The 19989-nt window shown below is 42.6% G+C and overlaps 1 protein-coding gene across 28 annotated transcripts in view; it reads right to left on the reverse strand.

The window, feature by feature from the left end:
• Nucleotides 1-19989, reverse strand: part of dlg2 (discs, large homolog 2 (Drosophila)) — a 358090-nt gene that overhangs the window by 253022 nt on the left and 85079 nt on the right. For 26 of the 28 annotated variants that reach the window (XR_008754221.1, XM_055877409.1, XM_055877462.1 and 23 more), the window contains exon 4: nt 11960-12028. Coding sequence is in view for 27 of the 28 variants with exons in the window: in XM_055877409.1 (XP_055733384.1) it covers nt 11960-12028 (69 nt within the window). In the remaining variant the exon portion in view is untranslated. Of the gene's footprint in view, nt 1-1190; nt 1599-11959; nt 12029-19989 lie in introns of those variants that run through there. The other 2 variants (XM_055877490.1, XM_055877487.1) reach the window with 1 other exon arrangement.

Genomic DNA, 19989 nt, shown 5'->3' on the forward strand with positions numbered 1-19989 from the left:
CATCATCATCTATTCTAGGAGTTGCTGCCTCGTGTTCATTAGGGCACACAACGGAAAACATTTTGAAACGATTTGCAATGGAAAAACAAAATGTGCATTTTTTTATTGGACAAGCCAAGGTAGTCCCTCGCTGTTTCAGTCTTTTGGTACCCAATGAACAATACCTTGATGTGATTTGTGTCATCCCAGATGGAGGGAATAGCTCTAATAGTGACAGAGTTTTTTTAGGGTCTTATGAGGCTTCCTTGGATTCCATGACTAGTCATTACAATTCAGTCAAAACATTACTTTATTATGAGAATGACTGCAAAGCAGATGCTCTGGAACTACTTTTTCCCTTGGATCTCGGCTCTCATAATCATATCCTTAAACATTAGTGGGGGAAATGCAAAACTGACCCAAGATCAGCATCTGGGGGATACTTCCCCCGACACCAAAGCAGGTCTTACACCTGGTACTCTCTCCTTCCCAAAAACAAACCTTGACTACTGCTTTCACACTTCTGCCAAGACACAATTATAAAAAGATAAAAAACCATTAACACAGTCAAAATTGTTCTCATTTGTCAGATTGACAAACTCTGTCTCTTACAACAAACATAAATCAGAGAGGATGTACATGTCCTCAATAAACTGCAGCATTCAACTAACACAGTGATACTTTACTCGACTGCTAATTGTGGACAGCTGGGAAAGAGGCTTCCCCTTAATTGATTCCAGATGCAGCCCAAGCCAAGCTCTGCTATAAGCTATTGTTTAGCCCCTGATCAAAAAGGATGTTCCGGACCTCACAACAAAGAGGGTCATTATCTCTCTGAAGGCAGCAGCGGAGGACTGACTGAAGTTTCCGACAAGTTCTAGTAGTGTGACATTTCAATAGAGGTGCTGTCGCTCCCCAGCGGGCTTTACGCCTGGTAACCAGCCAAGACCGTTGTGGACAGATGGACACACACAACTTGGGAAGGGGAAAAAAACAGAAATCACACAAACATGAAATGTGAACCACTGGCCATAACACACACACGCACAGATGCGCGCACACACACACATTCCTTGAGCAGGCAGCTGAAATATGCAGATCAACCAACACTGGAGAACAGACACAGACAGAGCTTCTTCCCTCCTGTTCTCGCTGCATCCCTCTCTCGTTCTCTCTCATTATGTCTCTATCACTGGCACTGCTGCTCTTACCTTAGTTGTGACAATGCAAAGACAATCCATTGCGGGCAGAAAAGCTCAACCTATGCTTGAATTCATCGCCGCCACAAAATTTGTGAGATGGAAACGAGGGGGAGAAGAAGAAAAAAGAAAGAAAGAGGGGGTGGGGGAGAAGAGGAGTAAGCCGCCACGGGAGAGAAGGCACGCGGATAGCTGCTACTGGAAGTGGGGCCCCTCTGAGAAACTAGATTCCTCCTCCACAATGCTGAAGGCATTCATGATCCTAACGCAATCTTAAAGTCCAGCACACATACAAATGCATGGTCTTGCTGGCCAGCGAGCCACAGGCTTGGCCCCCTCCAACCTGAGAACCTGCTCCCTCTCCTCCTCTGCTTTCCCAGAAGATGACTGAGCGACAGTGTGGAAAGGGAAAAGAGCGGAGGAAGAGAGCCGTGGTGATGCTGATGCTGAGACGGAGCAGCAGCATTTCATTGTGTGTGTGGGCTGGAAGACTATGATGAGCAACCTTGAACACACCTGTGTAGGCCTAGGCTTTAGCTCAGTGGGCTAACGTGATTTTTTTAAAACATACACAATAGGCAAGTTTATAGAAACCGGACAGCAATGTTTGTCTTTGTTAAGTGTTTTGCAGATACAAATCTTTACACTGAGTAGTTGTGTGCCCATTATGGACAAAGTGGAATTTATTGTGAAATTCCATGAGAACATTTGGTTGAATCACCAATACAAAAAATAATGATTGCTTCGCCGTTTAACTGTAAAATATAACACTACTTGTTTTACTGTAAAATACAAAAGTCTACTCTATTTACGGTAATATAAAACTCTACTTACAAGCCCTGATATCTATATTTAACCAAGAACATTAAATTGTTCTGGAAATCCAGCTGAAAGTGTATGAAACGTCCAACAGAGAGAAGCAGCTCATAGCTCACAGAATTTGTCTTTCTTAATATGCAGCAACATGGCCCGTCAGAGGAGGCTGCCCATAACACACAATGGATACCAGGGACGGACTGGGACCAGAAATCGGCCCGGACATTTGAACACACAGGACCATTTTTTCCCCTTGAAGCCCACACACTGGCTGTCCCTGATGGAGACCAATAACTCTTGTTATGAAACACTTCTGTCAAAAAAACAGGAGAAGAATACCTGCATGTTCATCTTGACTCATTATTTCAACTCTTATAAGATATTCATGTTAACTAGCCAGAAAGTCACCCAGAAAATGCATTACTTTCACATGCATTACTATTTTGCCATGATACATACTTATATGGGCTGTGCCTAAAACTAAAATACATTTATGAAAGGATTTGAGAGGAAATGCAGCTCCTAAAATGCTATAATCAACATGCTATAAGGCCCAAAGAGCTTAGCTAACAAGCCCAATGCAGACAAATGAGTAAACTGTTCCTACTCCTAGTTAGAAATAATTGGAATCATTGGATTACTGTACTTAAAACAAGCGACACATTTGCAAACTAACAACACTCTAAAATTACATCTGGCAGTTCTCTTCGAAACATGATTCAAAAATTAAGCGGAGCCAGTTCAGAAAGGAAACCCGAGTGCCCCGCCTCAGCTGAGATGGTACCAATTAGAGGCAAGTATCATTCACACCTACGTTATTGGGTGGTTATTTAAGCTTTACGGGTCTGCTCTCTCACTCTGCTGCCACTATATGGCAGCAGTGTATGTGCAAAGTTCAAGACTGATCCAATGAACAATTGTATTTCTGTTCAAAATGTTGTATCAAGACTGCCCAAATGTGCCTAATTGGTTTATTAATACATTTTCAAGTTTATAACTGCGCACTCTCATCAAACAATAGCATGGTATTCTTTCACTGACATATTGTAACTACTGTAAATTGGACAGTGCAGTTAGATTAACAAGAATTTAAGCTTTATGCCAATATCAGATATGTATATGTCCCGGGAAATTTTCTTGTTACTTACAACCTCATGCAAACCGCATTAGCCTACGTTAGCTCAAACATCCTACGGGGGACCCACCGATCCTGTAGAGGTGAGATATACTGAACAAAAATAGAAACACAATATACAAAAAAATGTGGGATTTTACTGAGTTACAGTTTATATAAGGAAGTCAGTCAATTCAAATAAATTAATTAGGCCCTAATCTATGGATTACACATGGCCGGGAATAGAGATATGCATCTGTTGGTCACAGATACCTTAAAAAAAATTGGTAGGCTCGTGGATCAGAAAACCAGTCAGTATCTGGTGTGACTACCACTTGCCTCAAGCAGAGCGACACATCTCCTTCACATAGAGTTGATCAGGCTGTTGACTGTGGCCTGCGGAATGTTGTCCCACTCCTCTTTAATTGCTGTGCGAAGTTGATGGATATTGGTGGGAACTGGAACACGCTGTCGTACACGTCAATCCAGAGCATCCAAAACATGTTCAGTGGGTGACATGTCTGGTGAATATGCAAGCCATGGAAGAACTGCGACATTTCAAGCATCCAAGATTTGTGTACAGATCCTTGCGACATGGGGCCGTGCATTATCATGCTGACACATGAGATGATGGCGGCGGATGAATGTCATGATAATGGGCCTCAGGATCTCGTCACGGCATCTCTGTGCATTCAAATTGCCATGGATGAAATGCAATTATGTTAGTTGCCTGTAGCTTATGCCTGCCCATACCGTAACCCAACCGTCACCATCCACTCGCCCAAACGACGCCATACACGTGTTCTGCGGTTGTGAGGCCGCTTGGATGTACTGACAAATTCTCTAAAACACATACCATAACCCAACCGTCACCATGGGACACTGTTCACAACGTTGACATCAGCAGACCGCTCGCCCACACATAGCCATACACATGATCTGCGGTTGTGAGGCAGGTTGGACGTCCCGTCGCATTCTCTAAAACGCAGTTGGAACCGGCTTAAGGTAGAGAAATTAACATTAAATTCTCTGGCAACTGATCTGGTGGACATTCCTGCAGTAAGCAAGCCAATTGCAAGTGCCCTCAAAACTTAAGACATCTGTGGCATTGTGTTGTTGTGTGACAAAACTTCACATTTTAGAGTGGCCTTTTACTGTCCCCAGCACAAGGTGAACCTGTATAATGATCATGCTGTTCAATCAGCTTGATATGCTACAACTGTCAGATGGATGGATTATCTTGGCAAATGAGAAATGCTCACTAACAGGAATGTAAACAAATTTGAGCCAAAGTTGAGAGAAATAAGCAATCAGAGTATCTGCGTTCATGAATGAATATTTGTTGCACAAGTCACGCGATTAGCACACATTTTCGGTATCCTTTCAGTCAATGTAGTTATATTGACTTTTTTTCTGACTTGCAGCAGTAGATTTAGACTGTTTATTAGCATGTCTAATCATGTGTCATGCATTTTACATAGACGCTCCTCCCGGTCAGTCCATTTGGCGTTCTAGTAGTATTATTCTAAGGACCGGTGTTATTCTTATCTTATGCTATTGTATCATATGCTGTAGCAATCACTTCATTCTAGTCAATGTGTATTAGTACTGGTATTAATTCATATTCTGTGCATTTTGTTCTTTTCATGTCTTACATGATAGTTATATTATGCGTTTCGGCTGCCACTTCCCCCCCTTTTCACCCCAATTTCGTGGTATCCAATTGTTAGTAGTTACTGTCTTGTCTCATCGCTACAACTCCCGTACAGCCTCGGGAGAGACGAAGGTCGAGAGCCATGCGTCCGGGCCGGGCACAGCCACAGGAGTCGCTAGTGCGCGATGAGACAAGGATATCCCTACCGGCCAAACCCTCCCTAACCCGGACGACGCTAGGCCAATTGTGTGTCGCCCCATGGACCTCCTGGTCGCAGCCGGCTGCAACAGAGCCTGGGCTCAAACCCAGAGTCTCTGGTAGCACAGCTAGCACTGCGATGCAGTGCCTTAGACCACTGCGCCACCCGGGAGGCCCTCGGCTGCCACTCTTACTGCTGTGATGAATGCTCGCACATTCAGGTGTAAGCTGATATTCTCTGCTTCCTTTTCTACACAGTATGGATATAGGATGGCTGCCAACATCACAACGTGGAAGCACGTGCTGGTTATACTCCTTATACATCACCCAGGTGGATGTTGTTTTATTCATGCATGGCTGTATTGTCTGTATTATCTGCACATAGTGTTACGGCATGGTTTCTATTATTTCAAAAGCACACAGGGGGGTTGTGGTTACATAGAGGGCAACACTAGATATCCCTTACACAGCATCTGCTGGAGCATTGCAGTATGATGGCGCATGATTTTTATGATAGTAGTAAACAAGTTTATGTGCATTATCATGCATGCTTGTACATAGTGCATATGGAGGCATCTTATACCCTGATGCAGCTCACTGAGCGTGACTCATATCTACCAACTTGTGCTGGTCCAAATGTGTGGGTGCTACATGCTAACACTGTTCAGCAGTCAAGCAGCGTGATATCTTGTGTTACTCGAATGGCGTTAGTCTGTCGTCGGCAAAACATTACGGGGACTTTTCATCACTAGTTATATTCACAGGACTACAGCCTCATTATCAAGTTGATCCTCCTGCCTAACCCTAACCTTTTTCCCTCATATTTTAATTGATCACCCTGGGCCTTAGTGGGGAAGCTGACATGTACAGCTGTGCTATAGTTTCAGCGTTTTGGATGAGCTGTTGATACTAGCATTACCTAGCATGTGTTGGGCTTGCTAAACACCCACAAGGCAATCGGTGTTGGCGATCAAGCATTCATTGCCTCTTATGGGAAAGCCTGTTAGAGCTCATTCAGACACTCTTATACGCAGGCTTACAGTGCATTTGTAAAGTATTCAGACCCCTTTACTTTTTTCCCACATTTTGTTTTACGATACAGCCTTATTCTAAAATGGATTAAATTGTTTTGTTCTCTCATCAATCTACACACAATACCCCATAATGACAAAGCAAGAAGGTTTAGGCATTTTTACTAATTTGACAAAAATAATAAAATGAACTTTTACTTTACTCAGTACTTTGTTGAAGCACCTTTGGCAGCGATTACAGCCTCAAGTCTTCTTGTGAAGGACGCTGCAAGCTTGGCACACCTGTATTTGGGGAGTTTCTCCCATTCTTCTCTGCAGATCCTCTCAAGCTCTGTCAGGTTGTATGGGGAGCGTTGCTGTACAGCTATTTTCAGGTTTCTCCAGAGATATTCGATTGGGTTCAAGTCCGGGCTCTGGCTGGGCCAATCAAGGACATTCTGAGACTTGTCCCGAAGCCACTCCTCCTTTGTCTTGGCTGTCTGCTTAGGGTCGTTGTCGTGTTGGAAGGTGAACCTTTGCCCAAGTCTGAGGTCCTGAGCGCTCTGGAGCAGGTTTCCATCAAGGATCTCTCTGTACTTTGCTCTGTTCATCTTTTGTACGATCCTGACTAGTCTCCCAGTCCCTGCTGCTGAAAAACATCCCCACAACATGATGCTGCCACCACCATGCTTCACCGTAGGGATAGTGCCAGGTTTCCTCCAGACGTGATGCTGGGCATTCAGGCCAAAGAGTTCAGTCCTTGTTTCATCAGACCAGATCATTTTGTTTATCATGGTCTGAATCCTTTAGATGCCATTTGGCAAACTCCAAGCGGGCTGTCATGTTCCTTTTACTGATGAGTGGCTTCGGTCTGGCCACTCTACCATAAAGGCCTGATTGGTGAAGTGCTGCAGAGATTGTTGTCCTTCTGGAAGCGTCTCCCATCTCCACAAAGGAACTCTGGAGCTTTGTCAGATTGACCATCGGGTCCTCGGTCACCTCCCTGACCAAGGCCTTTCTCCCCCGATTGCACAGTTTGGCCGGTCGGCCAGCTCTAGGAAGAGTCTTGGTGGTTCCAAACTTCTTCCATTTAAGAATGATGGAGGCCAATGTATTCTAGGAGACCTTCAATGCTGCAGACATGTTTTGGTACCCTTCCCCAGATCTGCGCCTAGACACAATTCTGTCTCGGAGCTCTACAGATGATTCCTTCGACCTCATGGCTTGGTTTTTGCTCTGACATGCACTGTCAACTGTGGGACCTTGTATAGACAGGTGTGAACCTTTCTCAAGGATGATCATTGGAAACAGGATGCAACAGAGATCAATATCGAGTCTCATAGCAAAGGATCTGAATACTTACACTACCGTTCAGGTTTGGGGTCACTTAGAAATGTCCTTGTATTTGAAAGAAAAGCACATTTTTTGTCCATTAAAATAACATCAAATTGATCAGAAATACAGTGTATAAATTGATAATATTGTAAATGAATATTGTAGCTGGAAACGGCAGATTTTGAATGGAATATCTACATAGGCTTATGGAGGCCCATTATCAGCAACCATCACTCCTGTGTTCCAATGGCACGTTGTGTTAGCTAATCCAAGTTTATCATTTTAAAAGGCAAAATGATCATTTGAAAACCCTTTTGCAATTAAGTTAGTACAGCTGAAAACTGTTGTTCTGATTAAAGAAGCAATACAACTGGCCTTCTTTAGACTAGTTGAGTATCTGGAGCATCGGCAGTTGTGGGTTCGATTACATGCTCAAAATGGCAAGAAACAAACAGCTTTCTTCTGAAACTCATCAGTCTATTCTTGTTCTGAGAAATGCAGAAATTATGCTGACATTCTAGGCAGAGTTGAAAAGAAAAAGCCATATCTCAGACTGGCCAATAAAAAGAGAAGATGGGCAAAAGAACACAGACACTGGACAGAGGAAGATTGGAAAAAAGTGTTATGGACAGACGGATCTAAGTTTGAGGTGTTTGGATAACAAATAAGAACATTCGTAAGTTGCAGAGAAAAAGAAAAGATGTTGGAGGAGTGCTTGACGCCATCTGTCAAGCATGGTGGAGGCAATATGATGGTCTGGGGGTGCTTTGGTGGTGGTAAAGTGGGAGATTTGTACAGGGTAAAATGGATCTTGAAGAAAGAAGGCTATCACTCCATTTTGCAACGCCATGCCATACCCTGTGGACAGCGCTTAATTGGAGCCAATTTCCTCCTAAAACAGGACAATGACCCAAAGCACAGCTCCAAACTATGCAAGAAGTATTTAGGGAAGAAGCAGTCAGCTGGTATTCTGTCTATAATGGAGTGACCATCATAGTCCCCGGATCTCAACCCTATTGAGCGGTTGTTGGAGCAGCTTGACCGTATGGTACGTAAGAAGTGCACATCAAGCAAATCGAACTTGTGAGAGGTGGTTCAGCAAGCATGGGGTGAAATCTCTTCAGATTACCTCAACAAATTGACAACTAGAATGCCAAAGGTCTGCAAGACTATAATTGCTGCAAATGGAGGATTCTTTGACGAAAGCAAAGTTTGAAGGACACAATAATTATTTAAATTAAAAATCTTTATAACCTTGTCAACGTCGACTATATTTCCTATTCATTTTGCAACTCATTTAAAATATATTTTAATGGAAAACAAGGACATTTCTAAGTGACCCCAAACTTTTGAACGGTAGTGTATGTAAATAATTAAAAAAAAATGTATCTTCACATTTGCTAAAATTTCTAAAAACCTGTTCTTGTTTTGTCATTAAAGGGTATTGTGTGTAGATTGATGATTAAAACAAATATTTAATAAATTTTAGAATAAGGCTGTAATATAACAAAATGTGGAAAAAGTCAAGGGGTCTGAAAACTTTCCAAACGCACTGTAAATCTGAATGACCTGATAAAAATCTATGGAAATTGACTAGAGAGGAGGCTCTCTGTATCATGCTTGTGAAATTCCAAAGCAAAAGTTCAGGGCCGAGTGTGTTTTTCAGGAGGAATTGGCTCAGTGAAGGCCTTGGTGTTGGCTGTGTGGGCGAGAGGTGGCAATTACTGCTAGTCTCACTGCCTTACATACAGGGAGAGAGAGAGAAAATAAGGGGAGATAGGAAGATAGAGATAGGGGCGAGGAATGATGTAGAATGGTGCATGAAAGTGACAAAGAAGAGAGAGAGAACAAGAGAGAAAGAAAGAGATAAAAAGTGGAGGAAGGCCTTGAGAAAGAGGTTGTAATAATTTGCTAAGCTCCCCTCTCTCCACCAAGCTTTAATATGTAAACAATCTGTTCAGGACCCACAAAACAGGACTCAACAGACTTCTCATGCTATAGCAAACACCTTCCCTCCTCTGACTACTTCTCTCTGTTCGGTGTTTTCTATCCCTCTATTTTAGGGCTTCCGATTTCTATAAATATTAGGAATATCATATTTCAATATGAATCTACTGTAATTCGACTTTTTTTTGTGCCAATTCTCTTTAAATGTTGTGTACTGTAGATCAATGTTTGTGAATCATGGGACCAATACATACATCTACTGTATTTTGTCCCAACAGTTTGATGAGGTAATTATACTGAACAGAAACACAGTACCAGTCAAAAGTGTGGACACACCTGCTTATTCAAGGGTTTTTCTTTATTTTTACTATTTTCTACATTGTAGAATAATATTGAAGACATTAAAACAATAAAATAACACATATGGAATAATGTAATAACCAAATTAAACAAATTCTTCAAATTAGCCAATAAGATGTGCTGTGGCAAGGTACGGGTGTTATACAGAAGACAGCCCTATTTGGTAATAAACCAAGTCCATGTTATGACAAGAACAGCTCAAATAAGCAAAGAGAAACGACAGTTCATCAATACTTTCAGACATGAAGCATTTCAATAACTTTGAAAGTTTCTTCAAGTGCATTGGCAAAAACCCGCAAGCACTATGATGAAACTGTCTCCCCTGAGGACCGCTACAGGAATGGAAGACCCAGAGTTACCTCTGCTGCAGAGGATCAGTTCATTAGAGTTAACTGCACCTCAGATTGCAGCCCAAAAAAATGCTTCACAGGTAGCAGACACATCTCAACATCAACTGTTCGAAGGAGATTCCATGAATCAGGCCTTCATGGTCGAATTGCTGCAAAGAAATCACTACTAAAAAGGACACCAATAGGAAGAAGATACTTGTTTGGGCCAAGAAACACAAACAATGGACATTAGATCGGTGGAAATCTGTCCTTTGGTTTGATGAGTCCAAATTTGCGATTTTTGGTTCCAACCGATGTGTCTTTGTGAGACGCAGAGTAGGTGAACGGATGATCTCCGCATCTGTGGTTCCCACCATGAAGCATGGAGGAGGTGTGATGGTGTGGGGATGCTTTGCTGGTGACTTAGAATTCAAGGCACACTTATAACCAGCATGGCTACCACAGAATTCTGCAGTGATATGCTATCCTATCTGGTTTGCGCTTAGTGGGACTATCATTTGTTTTTCAGCAGGACAATGACCCAACACACCTCCAGGCTGTGTAAGGGCTATTTGACCAAGAAGGAGAGGGATGGAGTGCTGCATCAGATGACCTGGCCTCCAAAATCACCCAACCTCAACCCAATTGAAATGGTTTGGGATGAGTTGGACTGCAGAGTGAAGGAAAAGCAACCAACAAGTGCTCAGCCTATGTGGGAACTCCTTCAAGACTGTTGGAAAAGCATTCCAGGTGAAGCTGGTTGAGAGAATGCCAAGAGTGTGCAAAGCTGTCATCAAGGCAAAGGGTGGCTACTTTGAAGAATCTCAAATATAAAATATATTTTGATTTGTTGAATCACTTTTTTGGTTACTAGATGATTCCATATGTGTTATTTGATCGTTTTGAGGTCTTCATTATTATTCTACAATGCAGAACATTTAAAAAATATAGAAAAACCCTAGAATGAGTAGCTGTCCAACCTTTTGACTGGTACTGTATATACGCAACATGTAAAGTGTTGCTCCCATGTTTCATGAGCTGAAATAAGATCCCAGAATTTTCCATATAGACAAAAGGATTTTCTCTCCAATTTTGTGCATACATTTGTTTACATCCCTGTTAGTGAGAATTTCTCCTTTGCCAAAATAATTAATCCACCTGACATGTGTGGCATATCAAGAAGCTGATTAAACAGCATGATCATTACACAAGTGCACTTTGTGCTGGGGACAATAAAAGTCCACTCTAAAATGTGCAGTTTTGTCAAACAACAATGCCACAGATGTCAAAAATGTTGAGGGAGCGTGCAATTAGTATATTGACTGCAGGAATGTCCACCAGAGCTGTTGCCAGAGGATTAATTTTAATTTCTCTACCATAACCCGTCTCCAACATCGTTTTAGAGAATTTGGCAGTACGTCCAACCGGCCTCACAACAGCAGACCACGTGTAACCTCGCCAGCCCAGGATCTCTACATCCGGCTTCTTCAACTGCGGGACCATCTGAGACCAGCCACCCAGACAGCTGAGGAAACTGAGGACTATTTCTGTCTGTAATAAAGCCCTTTTGTGGGGAAAAACTGATTCTGATTGACAGGGCCTGGCTTCCCAATGGGTGGGCCTAGCTCCCAAATGAGTGAGCCTACAATATGCCCTCCCAGGCCCACACATGGCTGCGACCCTGCCCAGTCATGAATTTATTTCAGTTCACTGATTTCCTTATATGAACTGTAACTCAGTAAAATCGTTGAAATTGTTGCATTTATATTTTTGTTCAGTATGCTTGAATCAAGTGTGTGAGTGCTAGGCTAGAACAACAATTTTCACACCATGGCATCGCTGCCAATTAATTTAATTAAACTTGGGCTCAGTGTACATTTCACTCTGATTCTATTTTCAACAATTCAATGTGCTGCTCACATCTGAAAACACTTCAAATCAGGTGGCTTGTGCCCTGCTTACTCCTGCAAAAAGCTATGCGTCCAGTAGGTAGAGTGGGGCTTCCACATGGTACTCACTTCAGAGACTTTTACACTGATCTCAGTCTGCACCTTCCTACTGGGCTCCGAGCTGCTCCGCTCCCTCATCTGAGGACACACACACACACACATTAAGTATCATTGTATTATGTTAATAGAATAGGCTTCATTGGGACGACAGAAAAACAAACTATTTCCTGAAGTTACAGTGTTTCTTTGACCCGTGAGTGCCAAAATAATTGTCATAATACTATATCAGGGTATAAAACCCCATTTCCACAATATAGACATTCGGCCATTAAACCTTGAAGCTGAGCAGTACCTGACTATTTGTTTGACTTTTGGCCAAGGTGATTCTTTAATAAGTACACCATGTATTCTTGTGTACATGTCCAAGACAAAGAAAAATACATGCTTAAACCTGGCACACAAACACAGGTTGCATAGTGGACACAGAGATAGTGGCTTGCGAAAGTATTCACCCCTCTTGGCATTTTTCTTATTTTGTTGCCTTACACACTGAAATTAAAATGGATTTTTGGGGTTTGTATAATTTGATTTACATAGCATGCCTACCACATTGAAGATGCTAAATATTTTTATTGTGAAACAAACAAGAATTCCAATTCTTTTTTTACTTGAGCGTGCATTACTATTCACCCCCCAAAGTCAATACCTTGTAGAGCCACATTTTGCAGCAATTACAGCTGTAAGTCTCTTAGGGTATGTCTCTATAAGCTTGCCACATGGGATTTTTGCCCATTCTTCAAAGCAAATTTGCTCCAGCTCCTTCAATTTGGATGGGTTCCGCTGGTGTACAGCAATCTTTAAGTCATACCACAGATTCTCAATTGGATTGAGGTCTGGGCTTTGACTAGGCCATTCCAAGACATTTAAATGTTTCCCCTTAAACCACTCGAGTGTTGCTTTAGCAGTATGCTTAAGGTTATTGTCCTGCTGGAAGGTGAACCTCCGTCCCAGTCTCAAATCTCTGGAAGACAGGTTTCCCTCAAGAATTTCCCTGTATTTAGTGCCATCCATCATTCCTTCAATTCTGATCAGTTTCCCAGTCCCTGCCTATGAAAAACATTCCCACAGCATGATGCTGTCACCACCATGCTTCACTGTGGGGATAGTGTTCTCGGGGTGATGAGAGGTGTTGGGTTTGCGCCAGACATAGCGTTTTCCTTGATGGCCAAAAATCTGACCAGAGTACCGTCTTCCATATGTTTGGGGAGTCTCCCACATGCCTTTTGGCGAACACCAAATATGTTTGCTTATTTTTTTCTGGACACTCTTCCGTAAAGCCCATCTCTGTGGAGTGTACGGCTTAAAGTGGTCCTATGGACAGATACTCCACTCTCCACTGTGGAGCTTTGCAGCTCTTTCAGGGTTATTTTTGGTTTCTTTGTTGCCGCTCTGATTAATGCCCTCCTTGCCTGGTCCGTGAGTTTTGGTGGGCAGCCCTCTCTTGGCAGGTTTGTTGTGGTGCAATATTCTTAACAATTATTTATAATAGATTTAATGGTGCTCCGTGGGATGTTCAAAGTTTCAGATATTTTTTTATTACCCAACCCTGATCGGTACTTGTCCACAATTTTGTCCTTGACCTGTTTGGAGAGCTCCTTGGTCTTCACGGTGTCGCTTGCTTGGTGGTGCACCTTGCTTAGTGGTGTTGCAGACTCTGGGGCCTTTCAGAACAGGTGTAGATATACTGAGATCATGTGACACTTAGATTGCACACATGTGGACTTTATTAAACCAATTGTGTGACTTCTGAAGGTAATTGATTGGACCATATCTTATTTAGGGGCTTCACAGCAAAGTGGGTGAATACATATGCACGCACCACTTTTACGTTTTGAATGTTTTTGGAATTTTTTGAAAAAAGTAATTTTTTTCATTTCACTTCACCAATTTGGACTATTTTGTGTATGTCCATTACATGAAACCAAATAAAAATTACAGGTTGTAATGCAACAAAATAGGAAAAATGCCAAGGGGGGTGAATACTTTTGCAAGGCACTGTAAGTCTATATCAACCCTAAATCCCCACTCCAATCAGTCTCTCTCTGTTCCCTAATCTATGCTCTCATTCTTGTATGTAAAATGTGTCCAAGGAAATTGTGCTCACTTCAAATGAATTCAAACAAGACATAAAAGAAGACTGCATCTTGTGTGGCAAAAAAACAAATACTGGGATCAAAAACACTGTACCAGATTGCATCAAAAACACACTACCACACATTTTGATAACCCTTCAATTTATTTAGCATGGCTTAATATACTTGCCATGTGTTTCGTAACACGGAACAAAATAACAACACGGACATTATTATATTATTATTATATTATTGTTGGGAGATTTCTGACCCAAATGAGAAGACGGAGTGAAGACATGGGACATGATGTATCCAGACTTTTCAGGCTCTTTCTTCACAAATGTAACTAGGGTGTTAGGTATAAGGTGTAGGGTGAAGTTTCCCCTAGATGCTGATCTGAGATCAATTTAGCAATTGTCCCATGGTTAAGGTTAGGATTGGGGGAGGGAAAGCTGATCTGGACCCGGGAGAAACTTCACCCCAGAGAGTCAGGTAAACCAACTCAACGCAGACCAGGCAGTGTTGGCCAGTGGACAGAAAGCTTGCAGAGGCCACAACCTGCTTTGTGTCACTTTCTAAGTAGGGATCCTGTTGTAGAATTAAGCAATAAGGCCCGATGGGGTGTAGAATATGGCCAAAACACAACAGCTGCGGGCTGCTCTTAAGCACGATGCAACGAGGAGTGCCTGGATATAGCCCTTAGCTGTGGTATATTGGCCATATACCATAAAGCCCTGAGGTGCCTTATCCCTATAATAAACTAGTTACCAACGTAATACCCCCAGTATACAGTCTGATATACCACGGCTTTCAGCCAATCAGTGTTCAGGGCTCCAACTGCTCGGTTGATAACAGTGGAAAAGAACTGCTCCCATAGCCTACATGGTAGTAGGACAGGTGAACCCATCTCAGAGTTCAAAGTCGCCTGTGACTTCTACAATACCTTCATTTAGCCCCATGCATCTACTAAACGTACACATCCAAACTCCTTTAACACCAAGGGCTTCTGAACAGTATATTAGTTTCAGATCTAAACATACAGTTGAAGTCGGAAGTTTACATACAATTAGGTTGGAGTCATTAAAACTCGTTTTTCAACCACTCCACAAATATATTGTTAACAAACTATAGTTTTGGCAAGACGGTTAGGACATCTACTTTGTGCATGACACAAGTCATTTTTCCAACAATTGTTTACAGGTAGATTATTTCACTATATCACAATTCCAGTGGGTCAGAAGTTTACATACACTAAGTTGACTGTGCCTTGGAAAATTCCAGAAAATTATGTCATGGCTTTAGAAGCTTCTGATAGGCTATTTGACATCCTCTGAGTCAATTGGACGTGTACCTGTGGATGTATTTCAAGAACTACCTTCAAACTCAGTGCCTCTTTGCTTGACATCATGGAAAAACAAAAGATATCAGCCAAGACCTCAGAAAAGAAATGTAGACCTCCACAAGTCTGGTTCATCCTTGGGTGCAATTTCCAAACGCCTGAAGGTGCCAGGCTCATTTATACAAACAATAGTACGCAAGTAGAAACACAATGGGACCACGCAGCCGTCAAACCACTCAGGAAGGAGACGTGTTCTGTCTCCTAGAGATGAACGTACTTTGGTGAGAAAAGTGCAAATCAATCCCAGAACAACAGCAAAGGACCTTGTGAAGATGCTGGAGGAAACAGGTACAAAAGTATCTATATCCACAGTAAAACGAGTCCTATATCGACATAACCTGAAAGGGCGCTCCGCAAGGAAGAGGCCACTGCTCCAAAACAACCATAAAAAAGCCAGGCTACGGTTTGCAACTGCACATGGGGACAAAGATCGTACTTTTTGGAGAAATGTCCTCTGGTCTGATGAAACAAAGATAGAACTGTTTGGCCATAACTACCATTGTTATGTTTGGAGGAAAAAGGGGGAGGTTTGCAAGCCGAAGAACACCATCCCAACCGTGAAGCACGGGGGTGGCAGCATCATGTTGTGGGGGTGCTTTGCTGCAGGAGGGACTGGTGTACTTCACAAAATAGATGGCATCAAGAGGGGGGAAACTTATATGAATATATTGAAGAAACATCTCAAGACATCATTCAGGAAGTTAAAGCTTGGTCGCAAATGGGTCTTCCAAAGCATACTTCCAAAGTTGTGTCAAAATGTCTTAAGAACAACAAAGTCAAGGTATTGGAGTGGCCATCACAAAGCCCTGACCTCAATCCTATAGAACATTTGTGGGCAGAACTGAAAAAGCGTGTGCGGGCAAGGAGGCCGACAAACCTGACTCAGTTACACCAGCTCTGTCAGGAGGAATGGGGCAAAATTCACCCAACTTATTGTGGGAAGCTTGTGGAAGGCTACCCAAAATGTTTGACCCAAGTTAAACAATTTAAAGGCAATGCTAGCAAATACTAATTGAGTGCATGTAAACTTCTGACCCACTGGGAATGTGATGAAAGAAATAAAAGCTGAAATAAATCCTTCTCTACTATTATTCTGACATTTCACATTCTTAAAATAAAGTGGTGATCCTAACTGACCGAAGACATGGCATTTTTACTAGGATTAAATGTCAGGAATTGTGAAAAACTGAGTTTAAATGTATTTGGCTAAGGTGTATGTAAACTTCCGACTTCAACTGTACATACAGTACCAGTCAAAAGTTTGGACACACCAACTCATTCAAGGGTATTTCTTTACTTGTATTATTTTCTACATTGTAGAATAATAGTGAAGACATAAAAACTATGAAATAACACATGGAATCATGTAGTAACCACACATTTTTGGGGTCATAGTCCTGTTGAAAAACAAATGATAGTCCCACTAAGCGCAAACCAGATAGGATGGCATATCGCTGCAGAATGCTGTGGTAGCCATGCTGGTTAAGTGTGCCTTGAAATCTAAATAAATCACTGACAGTGTCACCAGCAAAGCACCCCCACACCATCACACTTCCTCCTCCATGCTTCACAATGGGAACCACACATGTGGAGATCATGCGTTCACCTACTCTGCATCACACAAAGACACAGCGGTTGGAACCAAAAATCTCAAATTTGGATTCACCAGACCAAAGGACAGATTTCCACCGGTCTAATGTTTGAGGGGCTCCCGACTGGCGCAGCAGTCAACGGCAGTGCATCTCTGTGCTAGAAACGTCACTACAGACCCTGGTTCGATTCCAGGCTGTATTACAACCGGCTGAGATTAAGAGTCCCATAGGGCAGTGCACAATTGACCCAGTGTCGTCCGGGTTAAGGTTTGGCCGGAGTAGGCCATCATTGTAAATAAGAACTGACTTGCCTAGTTAAACAAAGGTTCAATAAAAAATACATTAAAAACATGTCCATTGCTCGTGTTTCTTGGCCCAAGCAAGCCTCTTATTATTATTGGTGACCTGGGATTCTCTGCCTCTAACCCTATTATGGGGGCTGAGTCACTGGCTTACTGGTGCTCTTCCATGCCGTCCCTAGGAGGGGTGCGTCACTTGAGTGGGCTGAGTCACTGACGTGATCTTCCTGTCCTGGTTGGCGTCCCCCTCGGGTTTGTGCCGTGGGGGAGATCATCGTGGGCTATACTCGGCCTTGTCTCAGGGTAGTAAGTTGGTGGTTGAAGATATCCCTCTAGCGGTGTGGGGCTGTGCTTTGGCAAAGTGGGTGGGGTTATATCTGCCTGGTTGGCCCTGTCTGGGGGTATAGTGGGACGGGGCCACAGTGTCTCCCGACCCCTTCTGTCTCAGCCTTCAGTAATTATGCTGCAATAGTTTGTGTCGGGGTGCTAGGGTCAGTCTGTTATATCTGGAGTATTTCTCCTGTATTATCCGGTGTCTTGTGTGAATTTAAGTATGCTCCCTCTAATTCTCTCTCTTCTTCTCCCTCTCTTTTCTCTGAGGACCTGAAACCTAGGACCATGCCTCAAGACTACCTGGCTTGATGACTCCTTGCTGTCCCCAGTCAACCTGCTCGTGCTGCTGCCTGCAGCTATGGAACCCTGACCTGTTCACCTGACGTGCTACCTTTTCCCAGACCTACTGTTTTCGACTCGCTCTCTCTACCGCACCTGCTGTCTCTAACTGAATGATTGGCTATGAAAAGCCAACTGACATTTACTCCTGAGCTGTTGCCCTGTTGCACCCTCTACAACCACTGTGATTATTATTATTATTTGACCCTACTGGTCATCTATGAACGTTTGAACATCGTGGCCATGTACTGTTATAATCTCCACCCGGCACAGCCAGAAATGGACTGGCCACCCCTCAGAGCCTGGTTCCTCTCTAGGTTTCTTCCTAGGTTCCTACCTCTTTAGGGAGTTTTTCCTAGCCACTGTGCTTCTACATCTGCATTGCTCGCTGTTTGGGGTTTTAGGCTGGGTTTCTGTTTAGCACTTTGTGACATCGGCTGATTTAAAAAGGGCTTCATAAATACATTTGATTGATTGAAATAAATTTGATAGTAGTGGTTTCTTTGCAGCAATTGGACCATGAAGGCCTGATTCACTCTGAACAGTTAATGTTGAGATGTGTCTGTTACTTGAACTCTGTGAAGCATTTATTTGGGCTGCAATCTGAGGTGCAGTTAACTCTAATGAACTGATCCTCTATATTCCAAATAGGGCTATCTTCTGTCACACCACAACTGATTGGCTCAAACGCATTAAGAAAGAAAGAAATTCCACAAATGAACAAGTCACACCTGCATTCCAGGTGACTATCTCTATGCTTGTATGGATGTCAACCCCGGATTTGACAAATATCCACTTTGTTAGATCAGATTTGTTTGAATGTGCGCCAATCCGGCGTCTTTCTTCTAAGTTAAGAACACTGTTGTACAGGAGTGACTATCGCTTCCTAATTTGTCAATTCTTAAAGATCCCATCACAGGCAAGATCCCCTGCATGGCTTAAACTTGCCTTTACAGTGTTGAAGTAACAGTGGCACAATTATTCCAAAAGATTGCCTTTCTCAAATGAGTGTTCATTCAGGACTGCAGGGTGTGACTCAGTACTCAAGAGTATTCAGGTAAAAATATAAAATTATCTACAAATGATCTACCTCCAGCTCCATTTCGAGGACTTAATAAAAGAAGTCTGACTCATTGTGGAAACTCTTGCTTTCATCAAATGGCAAGCATTTATAACCCTCACCCTTTCAGCTCTCTCCATTCATTGATTTTAATTATAATGTCACAGGCCTGGCCCCAACATACAAAATGACTCTGCTGACAAACACAGGCTTTCATGCTATTCTTTTCTGAAGCTATTCCAAACAAGGAAATAACAGGAGAGGGAACAGAGCGGTGTCGGCAACAGAGTGCTGGACTGTGTAGCACTAGCTAATTGGCCTTTGAGAGAGAAAGGCCACTAATGTTGCAAGAGAGAGTAGGCATTCTCATTTTGACACCAAACCCACCACTGGTGTGAGTGGCCAAAGAGCTCTATTTTGAACATTTGCTACGTTGAGGAACAGTTTGTACTGAACGACACGTTTCCCCAAAACGTTGTTGTACATTCTTGAACAGACTTTGGAGGTACGTTTGCATCCATTTGGTGGGTGCGGCGAGCAGTGGCTTCAATCAATGAATGACGTATTTAAAAAGGGCAGTAGCCATGCTGACAGCGTTCTCCAACCCACAACCCCTCCCAGTTTTTTCAAATGGTCGTTCAGTACAGCACCATTTCCGTTTAATTCTAATCAATCAAATCAAATTTTATTAGTCACATGCGCCGATTACAACAGGTGTAGACCTTACAGTGAAATGATTACTTACAAGCCCCAAACCAACAATGCAGTTCAAAAAAATATGGATAAGAATAAGAAATAAAAGTAACAAGTAATTAAAGAGCAGCAGTAACATAACAATAGCGAGACTGTATACAGGGGGGTACCGGTACAGAGTCAATGTGTTGTGGCACCAGTTAGTTGAGGTAACATGTACATGTAGGTTATTAAAGTGACTATTGTCGTAGC

The sequence above is a fragment of the Salvelinus fontinalis genome, chromosome 2 (genome assembly GCF_029448725.1).
Source record: "Salvelinus fontinalis isolate EN_2023a chromosome 2, ASM2944872v1, whole genome shotgun sequence".
Classification (NCBI taxonomy): Eukaryota; Metazoa; Chordata; class Actinopteri; order Salmoniformes; family Salmonidae; genus Salvelinus; species Salvelinus fontinalis.